Raw genomic sequence first — 17,624 nt, forward strand, 5'->3', positions numbered from 1 at the left:
AAATATCAGCAGTTTGCTGTGAATTTCTCCCGGGCATTCATTATCCTTCAACTTCCTGCAAAGTTACAAGGAAAAGGCTTAGATAATGACGGCCCGTCCACCGACAGGGACAAAACACTCCCGGGGCAGCGGGACGGGGGTTTCGGGCCCGAGGCGCTGCGGCCCCTCCCCTCCGCCAGCCCGGCCCGGGGCAGCGAGGGCGGGCACCGCCCCGGCGAGGGCCCCGCGCCGCCCCCGCCGCCATGGCAACGCCGAGCGGGGCCCCGCGGGCCCGGCCCGCGCCCCGCCCGCCCGCAGCGCGGGACGAACCGCCGCAGCCGCCCAGCCGAGCCCCGGCCGGTGCCGTCCCTCCGGGCCCGGCCGGGAGCATGGGGCTGAAGACCCAAGCCGGCGGCAGGCGGAACCAAGGTGCGGGGGGCTCGGTGGCGGCAGCGGGAGGAGCGGGGAGCGCTGGCCGCGGCAGGGCGGGGGCTGCAGCCCGAGGGACGCGTTGCCTTCCGGCCTCCCCCGTCTCTGCCGGCCGTAGGGGTGCGGAGCGCGGTCCGTGGCCCGTCTCGCCGGGGGCTGGGGGCGGGCGGCGCCTCCGCCTTCCCCGCTGGCGTGTGTGGGCGGGCACGGAGCCGGCTCGGAGCCCTCGGCGGGGGAGCCGCCCGAGCCGCCGTGGCTCCTGCAGCGGGGCTCGGGGGTCGCGCCTCGCTCCTGCCCGCGCGGCCGCCCCGAGCGGTGCCGGCCCGAGCGGTGCCGGCCCGACCGTCCGTCCGCATGGGGAGCGGACGGGGAGGTGGCCTGGCCGTGGAAAGAGCCGAGTGCCGCGGCTCTGAGAGGGGGCACGTACAGCCCGTGACAGGCTGTAATCCTCCGAGAGTCGGGGCCTGAGTTGTGCGTCCTACAGCCGTCATCGCATGGTGCCTCCTTACGGCACCAGCACCGAGTGCTGCTGCGGGCAGCGCTTCAGATTGCCGGGATCGGCCGCGTTTGCGAGGCTCATTTCTGTACCCGCTTTTCTTTGTCGACTGTCGTCTTCTCCAAAGCTGTTATTCATTAATTGTTATAATGCATTGTACCCTGCGTGTACAACATCCCAGTCGTTTGGCAGTAGATCCAAGTGTTTCGGTTTGGTGGGATTTTAATGTAAGTATAGTTGAAAAATAAAAGACTCCAAAAAGGTCTTATAAAGTGATTCCTTACCCACATTTAACCATCCGTGCGCTGCTCTGGTGCCCTGTTTCTATGAATAGTCCTAGGGGCACTTGACATTCATGATAGAAAAAGGCACAAACATGCAGAAATGCTTGACTGAGCCAACTGTGGCTCTTGGAAAATACCTAATATGTTTTTAGATATGAACTGGATTACATGCATAATGTAAGACAATTGTAGGAATTATTCAGTGCTGGACTGTAATGTCAAGATCGTACATCGCTGCATAAAATCAGAGCCATTTGAGATAATGTTAGGCTGTTGTGTTGCATCTCGGTGTCAGTTCCAATCTTTGGAGACAGTGACAGATGCCACTTGAGAAGATGTCTGATATCAAAGTACAGTTTGAACATAAATTCTAATCCTATATGGGAATATGAAATTCAGAGCAAAAACTAGTATCTTGTGCACCCAACTTTTATGCTCTCTTATGCAGTGTGAAGGCAGTTCTGTGGCAAATAGATCATTTTTCTGACTATTCTTATATTTGTCAAAATATTTTATAGACAATCAGAAAGCATGCCGATTGTCTGTTGACGATAAAAAGGGAATAAATAGGATACAGGATCTAAATTTCATTCAGATTGCAGCAAGCTTTGCTTGAATGACTTCTGTTGAACAAAAAAAAATTCAAAAGTAAGGAATTACTGTGTGTCAAACTGGGAAGGCATTGCTTGTCTGCACAGGAGATGACAATGGAGGCAGAAATGTGTGACTGAACAGTCCAGTGTGAGGGTTCTCAGGCACGCAGGAAGGATCCTTACAGAGAGCAAGGATTAGCACAGGCACGTTAATACACTGAGCTGAGCTGGAAACCTGTGTGCCTGAGCAAACTTGGCAGAATAGCCATTGGGTTGCTTGCAGGTCATGAAAGTCGTATTTATAGTTTGTCAAAAGAGTTGTATCTAAAAAGTTAAGACAGAAAACGTGGGATACACTGTTCCATGTTCTGGTTGTATGACGTGCAAAGTTTCTTGTTCAGACTTAGCCTCATCATTTTAAAGAAAGAACCAAAATTTTACACTTGCTCATATCAGGCCTTGTTTTGTCTAGTGAGAGTACTGAGAAAATATAATATTTTTTTTAATGTATTGGAGTATACAGGACTTGCATGTAGGTCTTGTCAAAGTTCAAATAAGGCTGAGATTTTTATACCCTCCTAGAAATATCAAAGGATTAATCTGCAGTTTTTTTCCCTAATTCCAAGTATAAACCTTGAAGTGATTTGCTGTAGTAATTTCAGGAGTCGGTTAATATACTCACAGATTTATAGTATGACCTCAAATAATCTGAATACTGTAATTTTAAACTGGCTTTGTAGTTTAAATCCAGTCTTCTGCATTGAGATGTTTAATTCCCACAGCCAGTGGGAACACATACCTGAACAGAAATACCTAACAGCATCGTGCACCTACTGTTAATCAGTGACACACATTTGTGCCACTTTTATCTTACAGCAGTGGGGAAGTCATCATTACTGCTGCATGGAGGCGGCTGTTAGATTTAGGCAATTTGCACAGGCTTCCAGAATTTTAAAGCAAAATTGAAATGCTTCACATGTTCATAGCCAATACCATCTTATTTAGATTTTCCCTGCTTTGTAGGAAGTCCTTGCATTAATCTGAGCCAAAAGACTGTTAACACAGAGACTTGGGGACTACTTTTTATTATTTTTGTTACTATTATTTCTTCATTTGCCATTTGAACAAACAGCTTATTAAACTTACTGAATTACTAGTTTGGTAGCACTAGTTTTTAGAAGCTGAAGTTTTCTTTGACCAACAAGAAAGATGAAAAATTATTTAGTTGTGTCTTCAAAGAATGAAGGATGTTTAGAAGATTTATTTAAATCACAATAATCTTAACTGAAATTGGAAAATGTTAATCACTGTTCTTAACTTTTTACCAAATTAAAACCTTCACTCAGGAAATCTCTTAAAACCTATCCTTAATGTAACTGTTACTCAAATAGTCTATTAAGTGAGTTTTAATCACTTAATTTGCTTAAAATCCTGACTCCATTCAGCAAATTACATAAGTTTTTATAATTACTTAAATGCCTAATTGGCCCCATTTTATTGAGGATTTCTTCTGTGCTTCAAGTGAAATACCTGTTAAAATGAACAGTGTTCAAACCATTAATCCTAGTAGCTTCTTTGCTCCAGATTATAACCTGCAGCTTTCTTTGAGGCACAGTGGATCAGGGTTTCTCTGCTCTCCATTCTGGGTGAGGCTGGCTGTGCTGTAAGAGCTTTTGGTGATGTATTTCCAGGTAGAAACAGGTGCTCGTGGATGAAGGAAGGGGCATCCCTGTAGGTGCAGATTATACTAGCAAAATAGATTTTTTTTCCATATATTTAGAAGAATCTATATGTAATGTGTCTGTACATTTAGGTATTAAATATATGTTTTCTCTATTGGCTTGTTTGATGGTAAATACCGAAACAACTTCAAACTTCATGGGATGACTTAATGTAGAGCTTCGTGTAGCAGTAGAAGCCAGCACACACATTTTTGTGTAGGGTGTGCTCATGGGCCAGTGTTCTACCACCCATCATTAGTAACCTTTTAAGACAGAAGTTTCTAAACTGTGATATGAGTCTTGATTGTTGTTCACATATCACTGAGTAGCAGTGTGCAATCTCTTCTGGAATACCACCCCTCACACACCCTCCTAGAATATCAAAAACTGCTGGTGCCACTGCTAATTCTAGAGGTGCTGCCCAAGCCAGTGAACACAGAATTTTTAAGGTTGGAAAATCCCTGTGAGTTCATCAAGTCCAACCATCAAGCACCACCACCATGTTCACTGTTAAACCATGTCCTCTGGTGCCATACCCACACATTTTTGAGCACTTCCAGGGATAGCTTACACTCCATAGCTTCCTCAGGCAGTCAGTTCCAGTGCTTTGCAACTCTTTCCATGAAAAAAAAATCCAAATATGTAATCTGAACCTCCCCTGGCAAAACTTGAGGGTATTTCCTCTCATCCTGTCACTTGTTACCTGGGAGAAGAGTCTGATACCCACCTCATTACAGCCTCCTTTCAGGTAGTTGTAGTAAACTGACATAAATTTATTTGCTTTTGCCTGCAGTTCATATCACAAAACGTGCTACTGACACACACAGCTGTTTGTTACTGCTTTTGGAGTAGGAATAGAGCAGTAGCTTGCATCTAAAATTTCCCTTGCTGAAGCCTGTAGCTAGAAAAATTTTAAATATTTTTTAAGAGTCATTTAATCAGATATGGCTCAGGCCTACTGTACGGTTTCATTAGATTCCTTATATTTTTCAGAGGAGGATGTGACTCTTGAAACTGAAATGCAATTTTGGTTGCATGGTTTTAATTTATATAGAATACTATAAGATTATTACTTCTAAAGGTCTGAGAGACCTAAATCTTAGGCATTGAGAGTATGTGTAAAGAAGAGGTTTTGTGTAATCCAGCATAGGAAGTGTATAAATAGTACCCATCTAATTAATGGCTTAGGAGGTTATGTATAGTGCATGTCAGGGGCTGTATCATTTCCATCATGTTTTGCCTCTGACACAAATGATTCCATGCAAAATTCAGATGGAACATTTGGGACTTTATTTCAAAATTGGGGTAGTGTGATTTCGTGGGTCTCTATTCATTGAGTTTTGCTTCAGGAAATTTAGATACTAATGACTATCCTTTCTGCTGGTGAATTCTGCCATTTATTAACAAATCTTAAATGTGATTCTTTTAAAGATGGCTTCACATGTGAGACCTTATACTCCCAAGACTGATAAGAGTTTTGTTATCAGTGAAACCAGAAAGGGATCCAAGAGGCTTCTGTTTCAATTGAAGAACAGGGAAGAAAATGGAGGTGTGATTATGATGTGCTTGTTTTGCCTCACTGTAACTTGGAGTACTAAAATGGAGTACTGTCTGCATTCAGTTAGTGGCTAAATCTAAAGCCATGTTTGAAGGTCTCTTGTGATTGCATAGGTGCTGCAGAAAAGTAGTGGAAACTTGCCAGGTTTTCACCTGTGTTCTTCACCTAAAGAAGGAGTCTCTGGGTGGGTCACTGCTCTCTGCTGGCCTTTTCATCTATTCAGTTCTGCATCTGTTTGCCAACTTCACCCATCTGTAAGTAAGAGCTAGGAGCATGAGTATTAGCCAGTAGCTGGGTTGGAGAAAACCCAACAAATTAATACACATTTTTTAGAGAACTTATTCTGTTCTGTGTTCATTCCCAGGTATGTAAATAGAGGGTAAGGACTAGACAGCCAAGGATAAGCTTAAACTTAGCAACCAGAGAAGCTCAAACTAGATGATCAATTGTAGTTCCTATAGCCCCTCATCAGCCACAGCTGAGCAAGTAGGGGATGATTGAGGGAAGGAATGACCACAGGTAAAGAAGAGGAAGCAAACTGGGGGCATGTAAAGGAGTTTAAGGGAGATGGTACAAAGATGTAAGCTACATAAATAGGAGAGCTGGCCTCATTATTAGTACTACTAATAGAATATGGGGTTTTTTTAAAGTATATCATGCTAATATGAAAGGAAAATAGTTAAAAATAGAAAAAAATAGTTTCTTATTTAAATAAAATTTAAATCCAATGTGGAATTTTGTAACTAGCTTCGTCTTTTAATGTACTCTGAGCTATCAGTCTTTACTCTGTGTATTTCTGTGTTGTATTCATATATACAACAATTTCTGTAGCATAAAGAATTAATGGATACTCTGATTTGAAAATTCTCCTAGTACCAGAAGGAGAGGAGCATGGATTTCAGGTCATGATGTAATTCCTTTAGGTATGACCTTGTCAGACATACTAGGTAAGATGCTTAAAGGAGTTTCTGTTGCTGCCGAAGTGATTTGGGATTTCACAGGGATTATTTAAACCAGTTTTGTTCTTTCCTCAGCACGTGAACAGCATTAGTGCTGTAATGTACTGTTAGTTGTATAGAGTTAGAAGAGTTAATTCATAGCAGGAAGCCCACTGAAAAAATCATAAAACTGGTAGAATTAAGGGTAGTGATGATAAACATCCTTGACTTGTATGAAATTCACAGGACAAACCTTCTGCATGTTGTTGCCTGAATTATCCCTTTATACAAAGGTGTCTCTTTAACTATTTCTGGTTTAGAGCATTGAGATATTAGGGAACAAAAAAAAAAAAAAAAGGAAGAAAAAGTTGGCAGTGGAAGAAGCGAGAATACCAAACCTCTATAAATCACTGTAGTGGTTAGAGTGTTTGGAAAGCATTTGTTAACTTGGATTTTTAGCAGTGTCAGAGGGATCAAATGCCCAAATCTCATGCAAATGATGCAATTCTAGTCTGTTAGAGGCAGAGATGCTTTCTGCATTGCCAGCTGAGAAGAAGCCACTCTAGAGCTAGGAATCTAGGAGTCCTGGAGCCACCAAAAACCAAACCACTGCACAAAGGGGTCAATATTGACAGTGATAAGCATATTCTTCTGGAACAGCTGGGGAGACCTGAGGGTCTGGGAGCTGCCCTTTGGAAATTACAGTGTTCACAGGTCCCTACACAGTTAAGGTTTCATGGCTTGTAGTGATAGATTTAGATGCTTATATCCCGTATTCCACCTAAGGTTTCTGTATTTTTATGGATTATCTTCTAAGTAGCAAGTCTAGATGGGTAAGGGTAGTATGATTTATTTATTTATTTAATTTTTATTTGCTATGACTGAAGTACATGTTTGTTATAAAAATAGTAAGTCTAATACTTGTGTTTAAAATCTTCTCTGGGAGAACATGGTAATGAATGACTGGGCTTCTTTCCAGTACATATTCACGTTCCAAATCTGAAGTGGCTTTGTAGAAAAATGATTTCCACAAATTCTGCATATCTATTAACAACCGGGAAACAAAGTAAACCACCAATTTCTATAATTTTTAATACTGTAAAATCAGAAATTAAGATAGGATGCATTTTAAATTATAATTTTAATTTAAACAAAATATCTTTCAATTCTCTTTGGAATAATGTAGTTATTCGTTACATTAGATACCAGCTGGAAAAAAATTTAGAGAAAGCTTTTTTGTTTTTGTCTTCATTGTTGCTTAGTGTCATAGAAGGAACTAAAAGTTCAAATAATTTTTTAGAAGTATTTAATTTGTTTGCTGTCTGTACTTTAGGAGGACACTCAGTGTGAAAATCCTGTTGTTATATTCAGTGTGGACAGTCCACTTACATCTATTAGGAAATTCACATTTATATCAGATGTTACATGTATCATATATCAAAGATATTTTCGTGGTTATCCTCGCATTGTTTGGTTTATATTTGATTAACTGTAAATTACTGAAAATCCCACCTTCTCCTCTAAAATTCTCTTCACATATCTAAGCCTTCAGTTTGTTTCTGCTGTTGTGCAAATAGCTGTGAAAACACAGTCTGAATCCAAATAAATACCCATTCAAGTCAAAAGACAACCTGAAATTCTAGTTGTGAAACTTTTGACCAATAGCACTTTCTACCTTCGTTAAGGTAGAAAAGAGCCTGCACATACCAACTTCTCCACTTTCTTCTCGGACATCAGCGACATGCTTCTTCATAAGAGTGATTTCTGTGCTGTCTGTATGTCCATAGTCAAAATAGAGGACGCAGAAATATTTATTTCTCCCGACTGACACTTTTTGGCAGCTTTTCATGCCTATGAAATACTGATGCCTACTTCTTTTTTTAACTCCCTTCTCCTTACCCGCAAGCCGGATACAAATTAATTGTAAAGGACAAAGCCAGCAGGAGTGGTTTTCCCAGCAGAATTTCCACTGTGCCATCTGCTGGTGATGCAAAGCAAGTGAACATTGTAAAGTCCGATCTGCAGTGCTGAACAGTTGTGTCTCCAGCTGAAGGCAGTAAAGGCAGCAGGTTTCTGAGTGTCCCCGATGGTGTTTAATGCGGGACAAAGTCTTTTAGCTTACTTGAAGAGAATCGGTTGTACAGAGAAGAACAATGTCTGTTTTTTTAAAGTTACCATGCTTGCTCTTCTAAGATTCTGTCACATAAGGGCGAGTTAGAGGTGGTACTGTAAGCATTTACCTAACAATCCCACAGGTACTTCCCTCTGGAATTATAGCCTGACTCTGAAGCACAGAAAACAGTGGAATATTTACCACGTTAAAGAACCCCTGAGGTTAAACACATTCCTTTAGAGTCAGTAGTTTACATGGGCTAGTGTATGTTTCTGTGCTGTACTGACACCTCAGATACTTTTTTTTTTCAAAAGAACATAGAGTGAAGAAACAGGAAGTTTCCATGATAACATTTTCATGGTACAATGTCAGCCACATTTGCAGCTATTTATTGAATTATTGGCTCATTGGAGAAAGAAAAAGGAGACAGGATGATTTCATGTGATAGCAACTGGTAAAAAAAATACTTCCCTTGAGCAAAGAAGTTAAACAGTGTTTTAAAGTTTGTGACTTTGAATTGCAGTTAATAACTGTTTACAGTTTTAGTATTTTTTTTGCTTGCATTTCTGATGTTCAAGTATATTTTAATCTTACAGCTTTCTGCACTGGCTCCTCTCGACATCTACCTGGTGAATATCTGATCCGAAATCACATGGTGTTTCATTATAACAAAATTAATTCAGCCAAAGGTAAAAATGTGTATGTATGAGTGAAGTGTCTCCCCCTAAATTTGGCTCATACCAAGAAGGAATTAACTGGATTGTAGGAAGTTTACTATTCTTCCTGTTTCTTAACAAGACGTGACTGCTACTTAATAATACTTTTGTATTTTACTAATTTGTTACTGAGATGAGAAGTTTTGTATGAAAACATTTTCCTTAAATTACCAAAGATCCTACCTTAATTTTAGAGCACTTTGTGCTGTATTGGCTTCATTCTGCTTTTGAAGAATTATGAAATAATATGCTGAACTGAAAGTCATAGTCGTATGACTGTGTGTGATAGTCGTAACAGCAAACATACAGAAATTATTGTAGGAACGAAGGCAGAACATTTCTAGTTAAACTTAGATCATGATGTCTTTTTTTTTATTTTTATTTCAAAAACTTCATAATCTTTTGTTCATCTTGCAGTGAATAGTAGTAGTGAGTTCTAAGGTCCATGAAAATTGCCCTGTATGTTTGCAAATGAGAAAATCATGTTACTGACAAATACAATACTCACAATGTTATCTCATGTAACTTACTCAGTATCCTCAGATATGCAGGTAAATGCTATCGGAACAAAATGTACAGAAATCTTTTGAAAGGAGTCTTCATTTAAGTAATGATTCTTCCTTTAAATATATTTTACCCGGACAGCTTTATCACTCAGATGCTGTGACCATACTAATATGAACGTAATACTTTAAGTACACAGTACCTAGTATGTTTTGAAGTAGAGAAGAATTAAATTAGTCTTTGTTCTGTGTTGGTTTGTTACCACATTTTTCTAGCTATCACATATACTAAGTAAATATTGAATTACTCATATTTGGTGTTTTTCTTATTTTCAGCAGCTGTAGACTCTTCAATGCCCAAAAGTAGGTTATCCAGCATCAAACGTAAGTATTTGTTATATGTTGATTCTCAAGTGCTTCTGTAAAACTAACTCGGCAAAAGAGCCAGCAAAGAGTAACAATAGCATATAACCCCTTAATTGAGAACTTTGCTTGTTCATTCAGCTTTCACATCCTTCTTCAGCTACTTGTAGATGCATTCAATCTTCGTTGCATGGAATGCTGGAGAGGTGGATCTGTCAGTGATTAGTTACACTTAGCATGACAATTCATTTGTCAATGGCAGAAGTCTCTCAACTGCAAGAGACTGGATAATCTTAAGTATCTGGTACAAATGCATAGACAAAAATCCTGGACCTTTCTTAATAAAAACCTTTGAGGATTTCTCTCAATGAATGTGTGCATGTAAGTGATATTTTTTTCTGACCTGCTTTCCTTTATATGCTGTTCCATCTGACCAAGATTCCTTTACAAACAGATAAGAAACTGCCGTTTAGGCTGAAAGTTTTGCAGTTATCAAAGAGGTAAATTCCATGGGAAACACCTGCTTTCAAATTCGTCATTATTGGTCCCACTGCCTTCAAGGAATTTAAAGTTAAGACTACCCGTGCATCTTGTTCAGTTTCTGCACTATCCTTATAAATTCTTGATTTTTAGAATGAAAGTAAAAATTATTTCAATTTTATTTCATACCTAAAATTAGAGTGATTGCATTTTTTTCCTGCAATTCTATGCATTGTTCATCAAGAAATACAGATTTCTGCACTGTAATAACCATGCAACCAAGTGTGACATGTTCAGGTGTTAAGTGCAAGGTACCATTTGTAGAGTCTCTGGTAAACCACTGGAGAACCATTTTTCTTCCTCTGTCGTTTTCTGAAACAAATTATGTGGAGATGACAGCCAGTAGCTCAGACAGTGAGAATGTTGAAAATGTGCTGAGGAAGAAAAATAATGGAAAAGGGGTTTTAGAATACTTTCAAAATAATTTCTTCTTTCTTGCTCAAGATGAGACACATGATTTATCATGGCACAATTTTAACTTCAATATAGTTGAATATCAGCAGTATCCCTATAATGTCACTGAGGATGAGGGGTTTGCACCTTTATTCTCACAGTAGTTCTCTGCCTGTCATTGCCTCAACTAAAGCATATTATTATTTTTTATCTTTGTGTTCTTTGTCTTACTAGTTATTGCATTCCAAATAAAGTTTGTGTTCCCCCTCTGTTTTGAGATTTGGGCAGGGGGGTAAATTTAGTTTAAAATGATATGATTTATTAATAGCATAGAATTACAAAACAGAATTCTTGCAGATAGTGTTAAAAACATCAGAAACTGTGCTTCATGTACTGCTAGAATAGCAGGTGAGTATTTCCCTTTGGGGTTGTTGCCATGAATCAGTCATTAGCGTTTAAGAATTAAACATGATACAGTAGTTGGCATTCTCCCTGGCCAACTGAATGTGTTCTGTCCTTAAAGTGGATTTAGTTTCCACTGTTCTTTTCCTGGTATCTTAGCTGGCAGCAAAGCAGGCAGGGTGCCATGCCCCTAGGCTAGCAGTGAGCATGTTCCTGTGTATTAGATCAGGCTTACTGACTTAAAATAGTTGTTAAAATGTGAAACTTCTTGAAATGTGAAACTTCTATGTTCAGAATTAGTCCAGGCATGTTGATTGATACCAGTGGCCATTAGAAGTCTGTGGTTGTGAAACTTGTGCCAGAAAACTTGACAAAGGCTGTGCCAAGTATGACAGCTGCTGCTACACATGCCTGGTTTCTAACAGTACTAACTTTTCTACCCATATGTTTAGAGGTTTTTCCACAAGGCATATTGATAGTACAGCTTGAACCCAGTGATTAGTGTGCTTAGGAATGCAGGTCTCTTTGATACTGGGACAGGGGGAGAAGAAGGAAAACAAATATTCTGAGAAGTTACCCACCATAGATCTATTTTAGGTGGAACTTGAATTGTTGGAAGGAGGGCAGTGAGAGATGGGGAAAGGCAACAATTCAGATTAATAGTAAATTGGTTTTCTACCCTTTCAAGGGGTTAAGTTCAAGCAAAAATGTTATGTAATTCTGTATGTAAACCTTATTTTTTCCCATGAACACATACATTATTATACATTATACATATAATATATATATTATATATTCATCTATACTTTGCATTATGACAAAGCAGAGATCTATAAAAAGCTGTCTTACATGTTTTGTTGTTGCTGCCATTTTACAGGAAGCTTTCACAAAATCACCGTATCTTTTTTTTTCTGTTACATCTTGTCCTTAAGTATGCTTTTCTGAAAATGAAAGTTACAAGCAACAAATATAAGCTCTTAAAATTCAAACACTCAGGTAATTCTAATGCCTGTGTTACGTCTTTGGAAAGGTGTTCTAATATTTTTATCAATTCTGAAATTTGGTGAGCGGGGAAACATCTTTATGAATCTGTACTTTTAACTGTAGTGATTTTACTTTTTTTCCCCCAGAAGTTACTTACTGTAAGGTTTCTTCTATAATAAAAGGTGTTGGGTTTTTTTATGAGAGGTAATTAATTTTAGATTAGCACATCAAAAACACCTTTTTCACAACTTGTAGATGTGAAAAGACTTTAGATCATGTAGTCTGACACCATGAGTCAAGCAGACCAAAAGTTCTATCCAGTGGAACTTAACAGTCGTATTGAATGTGGTAAATAAAGCACATAAACAAGAAAAGCCTGCAGTCTTGTCTTGTAAAGGTCAAGAAATAGAGAAAACATAATTCCCTTTCGTAGATGTTTCAGTAGTTATTTGTCATTATAATTGAAAATGTGTCCCTGAGTTTTAATCTAACATACCCAGTTTTACTCTCTGTCAGCTGGTGGGCAGAACTATTGTTTTTATACAGTTGTCCACCATTACTCAGGATTACAAAATAGCCATAGGATACCAGAGAACAAGAATAAAAATTATGCATTCTACTTATTTTCAGCGTTATCTCAGTACAGTGTGTAAATTGTCCTTGGGGGCTGCCCCAGTGGTAACTTGAAAAAAAAAAATCATGGTCAAGGGCCACCTAGAATCCCAATGGACCTCTCTATAGGGTGCAAAAATAGATGTTTACCTGGGCAGGCTTAAATGTTTCCTTTAGGGTTGTTGCAGCATTCCACAGGTTCTGTGCAGTCACTGTTGGCAGGCTGCTGTGTTCTTGTTGTAGCTGACAGAAATATATAGGACATGTTTGCTGGACGAGGACCCCATATGAGCATCAGAGGTGGATGGATTTGGGGAATCCAGTGCTTCTAGCTTCTTCTGAAATGCCTTTGAAGGATTTATATCTCATTGTTAGGCTTTATTTCCACGTCTTAGCAATCACCAAATTTTGCCATTAGTAACTTTGCCAAGTAGCATCAGATTTCTGAAGTACCCTCATATAATTGTTACTTTGTATTTGATACAAGCAAAGCTTTATTATCCAGCCCTTAATAAATACTTTGTCATCCTTTTTCATGGTGATTCCTTCCTTATTTGATGAAACAGTACCACTGATACCGGATGTGAAGAAGGACTGCAAAATCACCTCAGAGTTAAAAAAAGTTAAATTTCTGTTAAGGAATTTAGATTTAGACTTTAAGAAACCTGAACTTCAGAGTTAATGGCAAAATTCAGTTTTCATTTGATGAGCTCTCACCCCAGGTGCTTAAATCATGGTGTACTGGAAATTTATGTAGAGTTAGGAAACTGATAGTAAAAATTTTTAGAGAAGGAAGAGCTTGCTTGCAGAAATAATATTGCTGACTGATATTCTGGACAGTCACTAGGCTCAGTGAATTCGAGCTCAGCTGAGACGATGTTTGTATGATTTATCTAAAAAGAATTCAAAAGGGAAATAATAACCCCAAGTGTATTATTGCAAAAATAGCATATATAAAAACACAGCGGAGAAATTCAGAGTGTTGGATAATTCCTTTAAGATACATTGTTCTGCAAGCTGAACTCAATTTAAATCTAACATTCTATTTCATTTTCTGCCATCGATTATTTACATCAAAAATGAAATAACTTGAAGTTTAACTGCCAACTGTTTTGTGATGTGACATGTGATAAATTTAGCAGTTGGAAATTCAGAGCAAAGGACAACCAACCGCTGGCATTCCAGATCATACTGTCCTTCTAAGTGCAGAGCTTTCAAGCTGACTAGGACTGTGAAATATATGATTAGTTTGTTTCTTCCGGATTTAAGACATTTGTTTTATAACTCGAAGCATATCTTGAAATGCTGTTGCAGTCTAGACTTACAGAAAAAATAATTAGCCTATAGAGGGAGTATTCTAAAAGGGAAATAAAGTGGTGTGATCACTGTTGAAGTGTGGTGTACTCTGCAAAGAGTATTTGCCTAAGCAGAAGTTTCAGATTGATCAGTGTTTTATAGGTATCTCTTTATGAGGAGTGCTACAGTTTAACATTGAAAATTCATAGTCTTTCTTGTGCTCCCTTTTGCTGACAATAAAATTAAGAGAATGGATTCATGGAGCGGATGCAGTAAGTTATGGAATCTGTGTTCACAGACTGAATTTATATGATCTACAGAATCACTAAATAGTTTATATTCTAGTACATTTCCTCTTACTATACTATGAGTCTGTGGGGTTTTGAGCACAGTACTTAATGAGATACAATTAATCTCTAAAACTCTAATAAGACTTTTAAAGGGACTCATTTGTATCTATAGACTGTATTATTTTATTTTGCTTCCCCCTTCTAAAAAGATGAAAAGTAACCCAGTGGGGTTTTTTTTTCATTTATTTGTCACAAGATCCTTACTATTATGTACTTTTCCCATATTTAACTCTACATATTCTACATGTTCCTGGAGCCAATGTTCAAATAAAAGCTACTTGCAGTGAAACTGTTCTAAGTGTCTCCTAACAAATGCAGTTTATGTTTACTTCCCATTATCTACAGCAGTATGCCAAGGGCACTTCTTTCAAATTTAGTTTACGAACCTCACTGAAAGCTAAAGAGGCTTTTTATCTGTAATGGATTTGAAGCAGAAGATACCTTAAACTGTGAGCAATGCTTTTAATTAAAAGCTAAATCTGCCTTCTGAAGTTGGATGTCTCTTGAATGCTGGTCTCTTTGTGTTTAATATATTCACACTGCAACACAAGTGGTTATGTATGAAGTATCTCCAGCTTCTCTCAGTTGTAATACTGTAATTAGTGCCTCAAAGTTCCAGGCAATTTTTCTATCTGGCTGAAGGCAAAGCATAGGACTGGATTCTCCAGTCCTTGCATAGATAAAGGGCAGCTAAGGAGAGGTAGGGTAGCATACCTGTTTCTGCATTTGCCTGTGCTACTTGCTGACTGCCTCAGAGCCGTCCTAACTTACCTCCAGCTGTCTGTTTACATCTACATTAACTCTTTTAAAGGAGGATTTCTCTATCTCTTACTTTGCTGGTTTCAAAATTCCTAGCTTTTACCACAGATCTAAACTAAAAATTCCTAAATTGGCAATAAGATGTGTATATTACTGGAGTTTTCTGACATTCTGTTTTGCGTGTCTGTGCTTCCTTTCACTACACACGAGTGACATTATGGCTTTTGGAGCACACTTAATGGATTAGCTGAGCTAAGCTCGCTGTATGACAGGTGCAAGGCAAAGACTCCACATTTCCCATGGTGGTGGTAGTCCCAGTGCATCGTTCTGATATCCCAAGATAGCCTTAGCTGGAATACTGTTCTTTCCTTCTTTATTTTTGGGCAGAAACCATGCTTTGGGTGAAAAGTCCTGGAGGAGGTTTTTTTAACAGCGTTTTTAACTATGCCAGTAGTAAAGGCATTCGTGTATGTCAAATTTCAGAGTTTTTATTTTAAAGAGCAGAATAAAGACAATATGGAAATTCTGTTTTGCAGTAATATTCCCACTGCTTTTCACTTTGCCCAGACACTCCTGTTAAGCCATGGTGTGCAGGTGGAGCATGCAGTAAAATGTTAAACCTTGTCTTAGGCAGACCCACTTTTCACCTAAGCACTTGAGTGTAAGGAATTTGCTAATTCAGACACCTACTTCTTACCCATACTTCTGTATGATTTGCACTTTTGCTTTGTAGGGCTTTCTTTCACCCCTTGTTTCTCTACATATTTGTTCAATCAGCCATCACCATTTTACCTGAGCAGTAGGCAAGATGTGAGTTTTTATAGCCTCCCTGCTCTACACAGACATTGGCTTTATTGGCCCAGAATAAGTAATTATTTCTCTCAAACATATAAAATGTCTACCCTGTAGCTAATCTTTGAGTGCTTCACACTTAAAAGTCTTAACTTTTAAGACAAACACAATTAGAATTAGAAATAGTAGCAATTCTGTACAGACACAATAACTCATTATAGAAAGAAAAACATTCAGATTTAATTATTTAATGGTACAGTATATTTTATTCTGTTACAATGTGTATTTTTTATTCAGGGTTGTATAATGTAGCATTTGTATCTTCAGCTAATATTTTCCCAGTAATTTAAGTCTCATATTGGAAGTACTCTAATAACATATGGATAAATGGATAACGTGGATAAATCAGCAGCCATAAAAGAAATTACTCTGTATTTTACATATCAATTAAGAATTAAGTCTTACATATCAAGTAAGAATTAAAAGAAAGAGAAAGTGGGATTTTCCTGAGCAATGAGAGCAAAGATTTCACATCTGAAAGATTAAATGTTATCTTAAAAGGGGACTAAAATGTTTAATGCAATGAATACACTTACTTAGGTATTTCCTGGAGATTAACATGTATGTAGGGTACATGTACACAGATGAATGCATTTTAACGGTTGATCAAACATCCTCAGATTGCTGTAAGTCTCAGCTGTGTAGAAGAATGTACCACACCAGCCCCTGAAGTTTTTTGCATTTCCATGCATTAAATATAGTAGTGCATGTGCAGATTGGGGTCTCCCAGAGTATGATATAAATATATTATGAAACCAGAGAAGAAATCCTCAAAGGCCTTTATGTATCTCTATCAAACAAATGATTCATACACTTGGATATGTGTTAAGTGAATGAGAAAATTTTCATTTAGTATACAGACTTCAAAAACCTGTTTATTTTTTTCCCTATTTGGAAATGAAATTATTAATTTTTTAATCGGCCTCATTTTGATTTTACAACTTTGTGAACTTTGATTATTGTGTCCAGTTCTGGGCCCCTCACTTTGAGGAAGACATTGAGGTGCTGGAGTGTATTCAGACACGAGCAACAAGGCTGGTGAGGGCTCTGGAGCACACGTCCTGTGAGGAGTGTCTGAGGGAGCTGGGGTTATTTAGCCTGGAGAAAAGGAGGCTCAGGGGAAACCTTATCCCTCTGTACAACTGCCTGAAAGGAGGCTGTAGCCAGGTGACAGTCAGCCTCTTCTGCCAGGCAGCCAGCGACAGGACAAGAGGACACAGGGCAGGTTTAGGTTTGACATCAGGAAGAATTTCTTCATGGAAAGAGTTGTCAAGCATAGGAATGGCCTGCCCAGGAAGGTGGTGGAGTCACCACCTCTGCAAGTGTTTAAGAAGCAACTCGATGTGGTACTTGGTGCTGTGATTTAGTTGGTGAGGTAGTGTTTGGTCAAAGGTTGGACTCGTTCTTGGAGGTTTTTTCTAACCTAAATGATTTTGTGTTTCATTTGTGAAACCTGGCTGTTCCCAATATGCAAAAACACTGGACTGTATTATGTAAGATTTAGGCAGCTGATGGCAAACTCTTACACAGAAAATTTACCCATCTTTTGGGTTTCTTTTTCTGATGACATAGATACCTGACTCAGCTTTTCACACTGCAGATGAGGTCTTGGACTGCAGACCAGCGTGGATTGACAAAAATCCCTTGCCTCTGATCTGACAGTAGTCTTCTCAGAGCTGGCCTTCGTTTTTTTTTTTGTTCTTGACAAAAAACTTGCTTGTTCTGCTCTGGATTTCTGTATTT

The 17,624-nt window shown here is 38.8% G+C and overlaps 1 protein-coding gene across 1 annotated transcript in view; it reads left to right on the forward strand.

Moving 5' to 3' along the window:
* Positions 1-242: 242 nt before the first annotated feature.
* Positions 243-17,624, forward strand: part of SPATA7 (spermatogenesis associated 7) — a 33,186-nt gene continuing 15,804 nt past the window's right edge. The window contains exons 1-3 of the mRNA XM_014869856.2: positions 243-408; positions 8,708-8,800; positions 9,667-9,714. Of these exons, the coding sequence (XP_014725342.2) occupies positions 243-408; positions 8,708-8,800; positions 9,667-9,714 (307 nt within the window). The remainder of the gene's footprint in view (positions 409-8,707; positions 8,801-9,666; positions 9,715-17,624) is intronic.

This window comes from Sturnus vulgaris, chromosome 6 (genome assembly GCF_052056855.1).
Source record: "Sturnus vulgaris isolate bStuVul1 chromosome 6, bStuVul1.hap1, whole genome shotgun sequence".
In the NCBI taxonomy this organism is placed as follows: Eukaryota; Metazoa; Chordata; class Aves; order Passeriformes; family Sturnidae; genus Sturnus; species Sturnus vulgaris.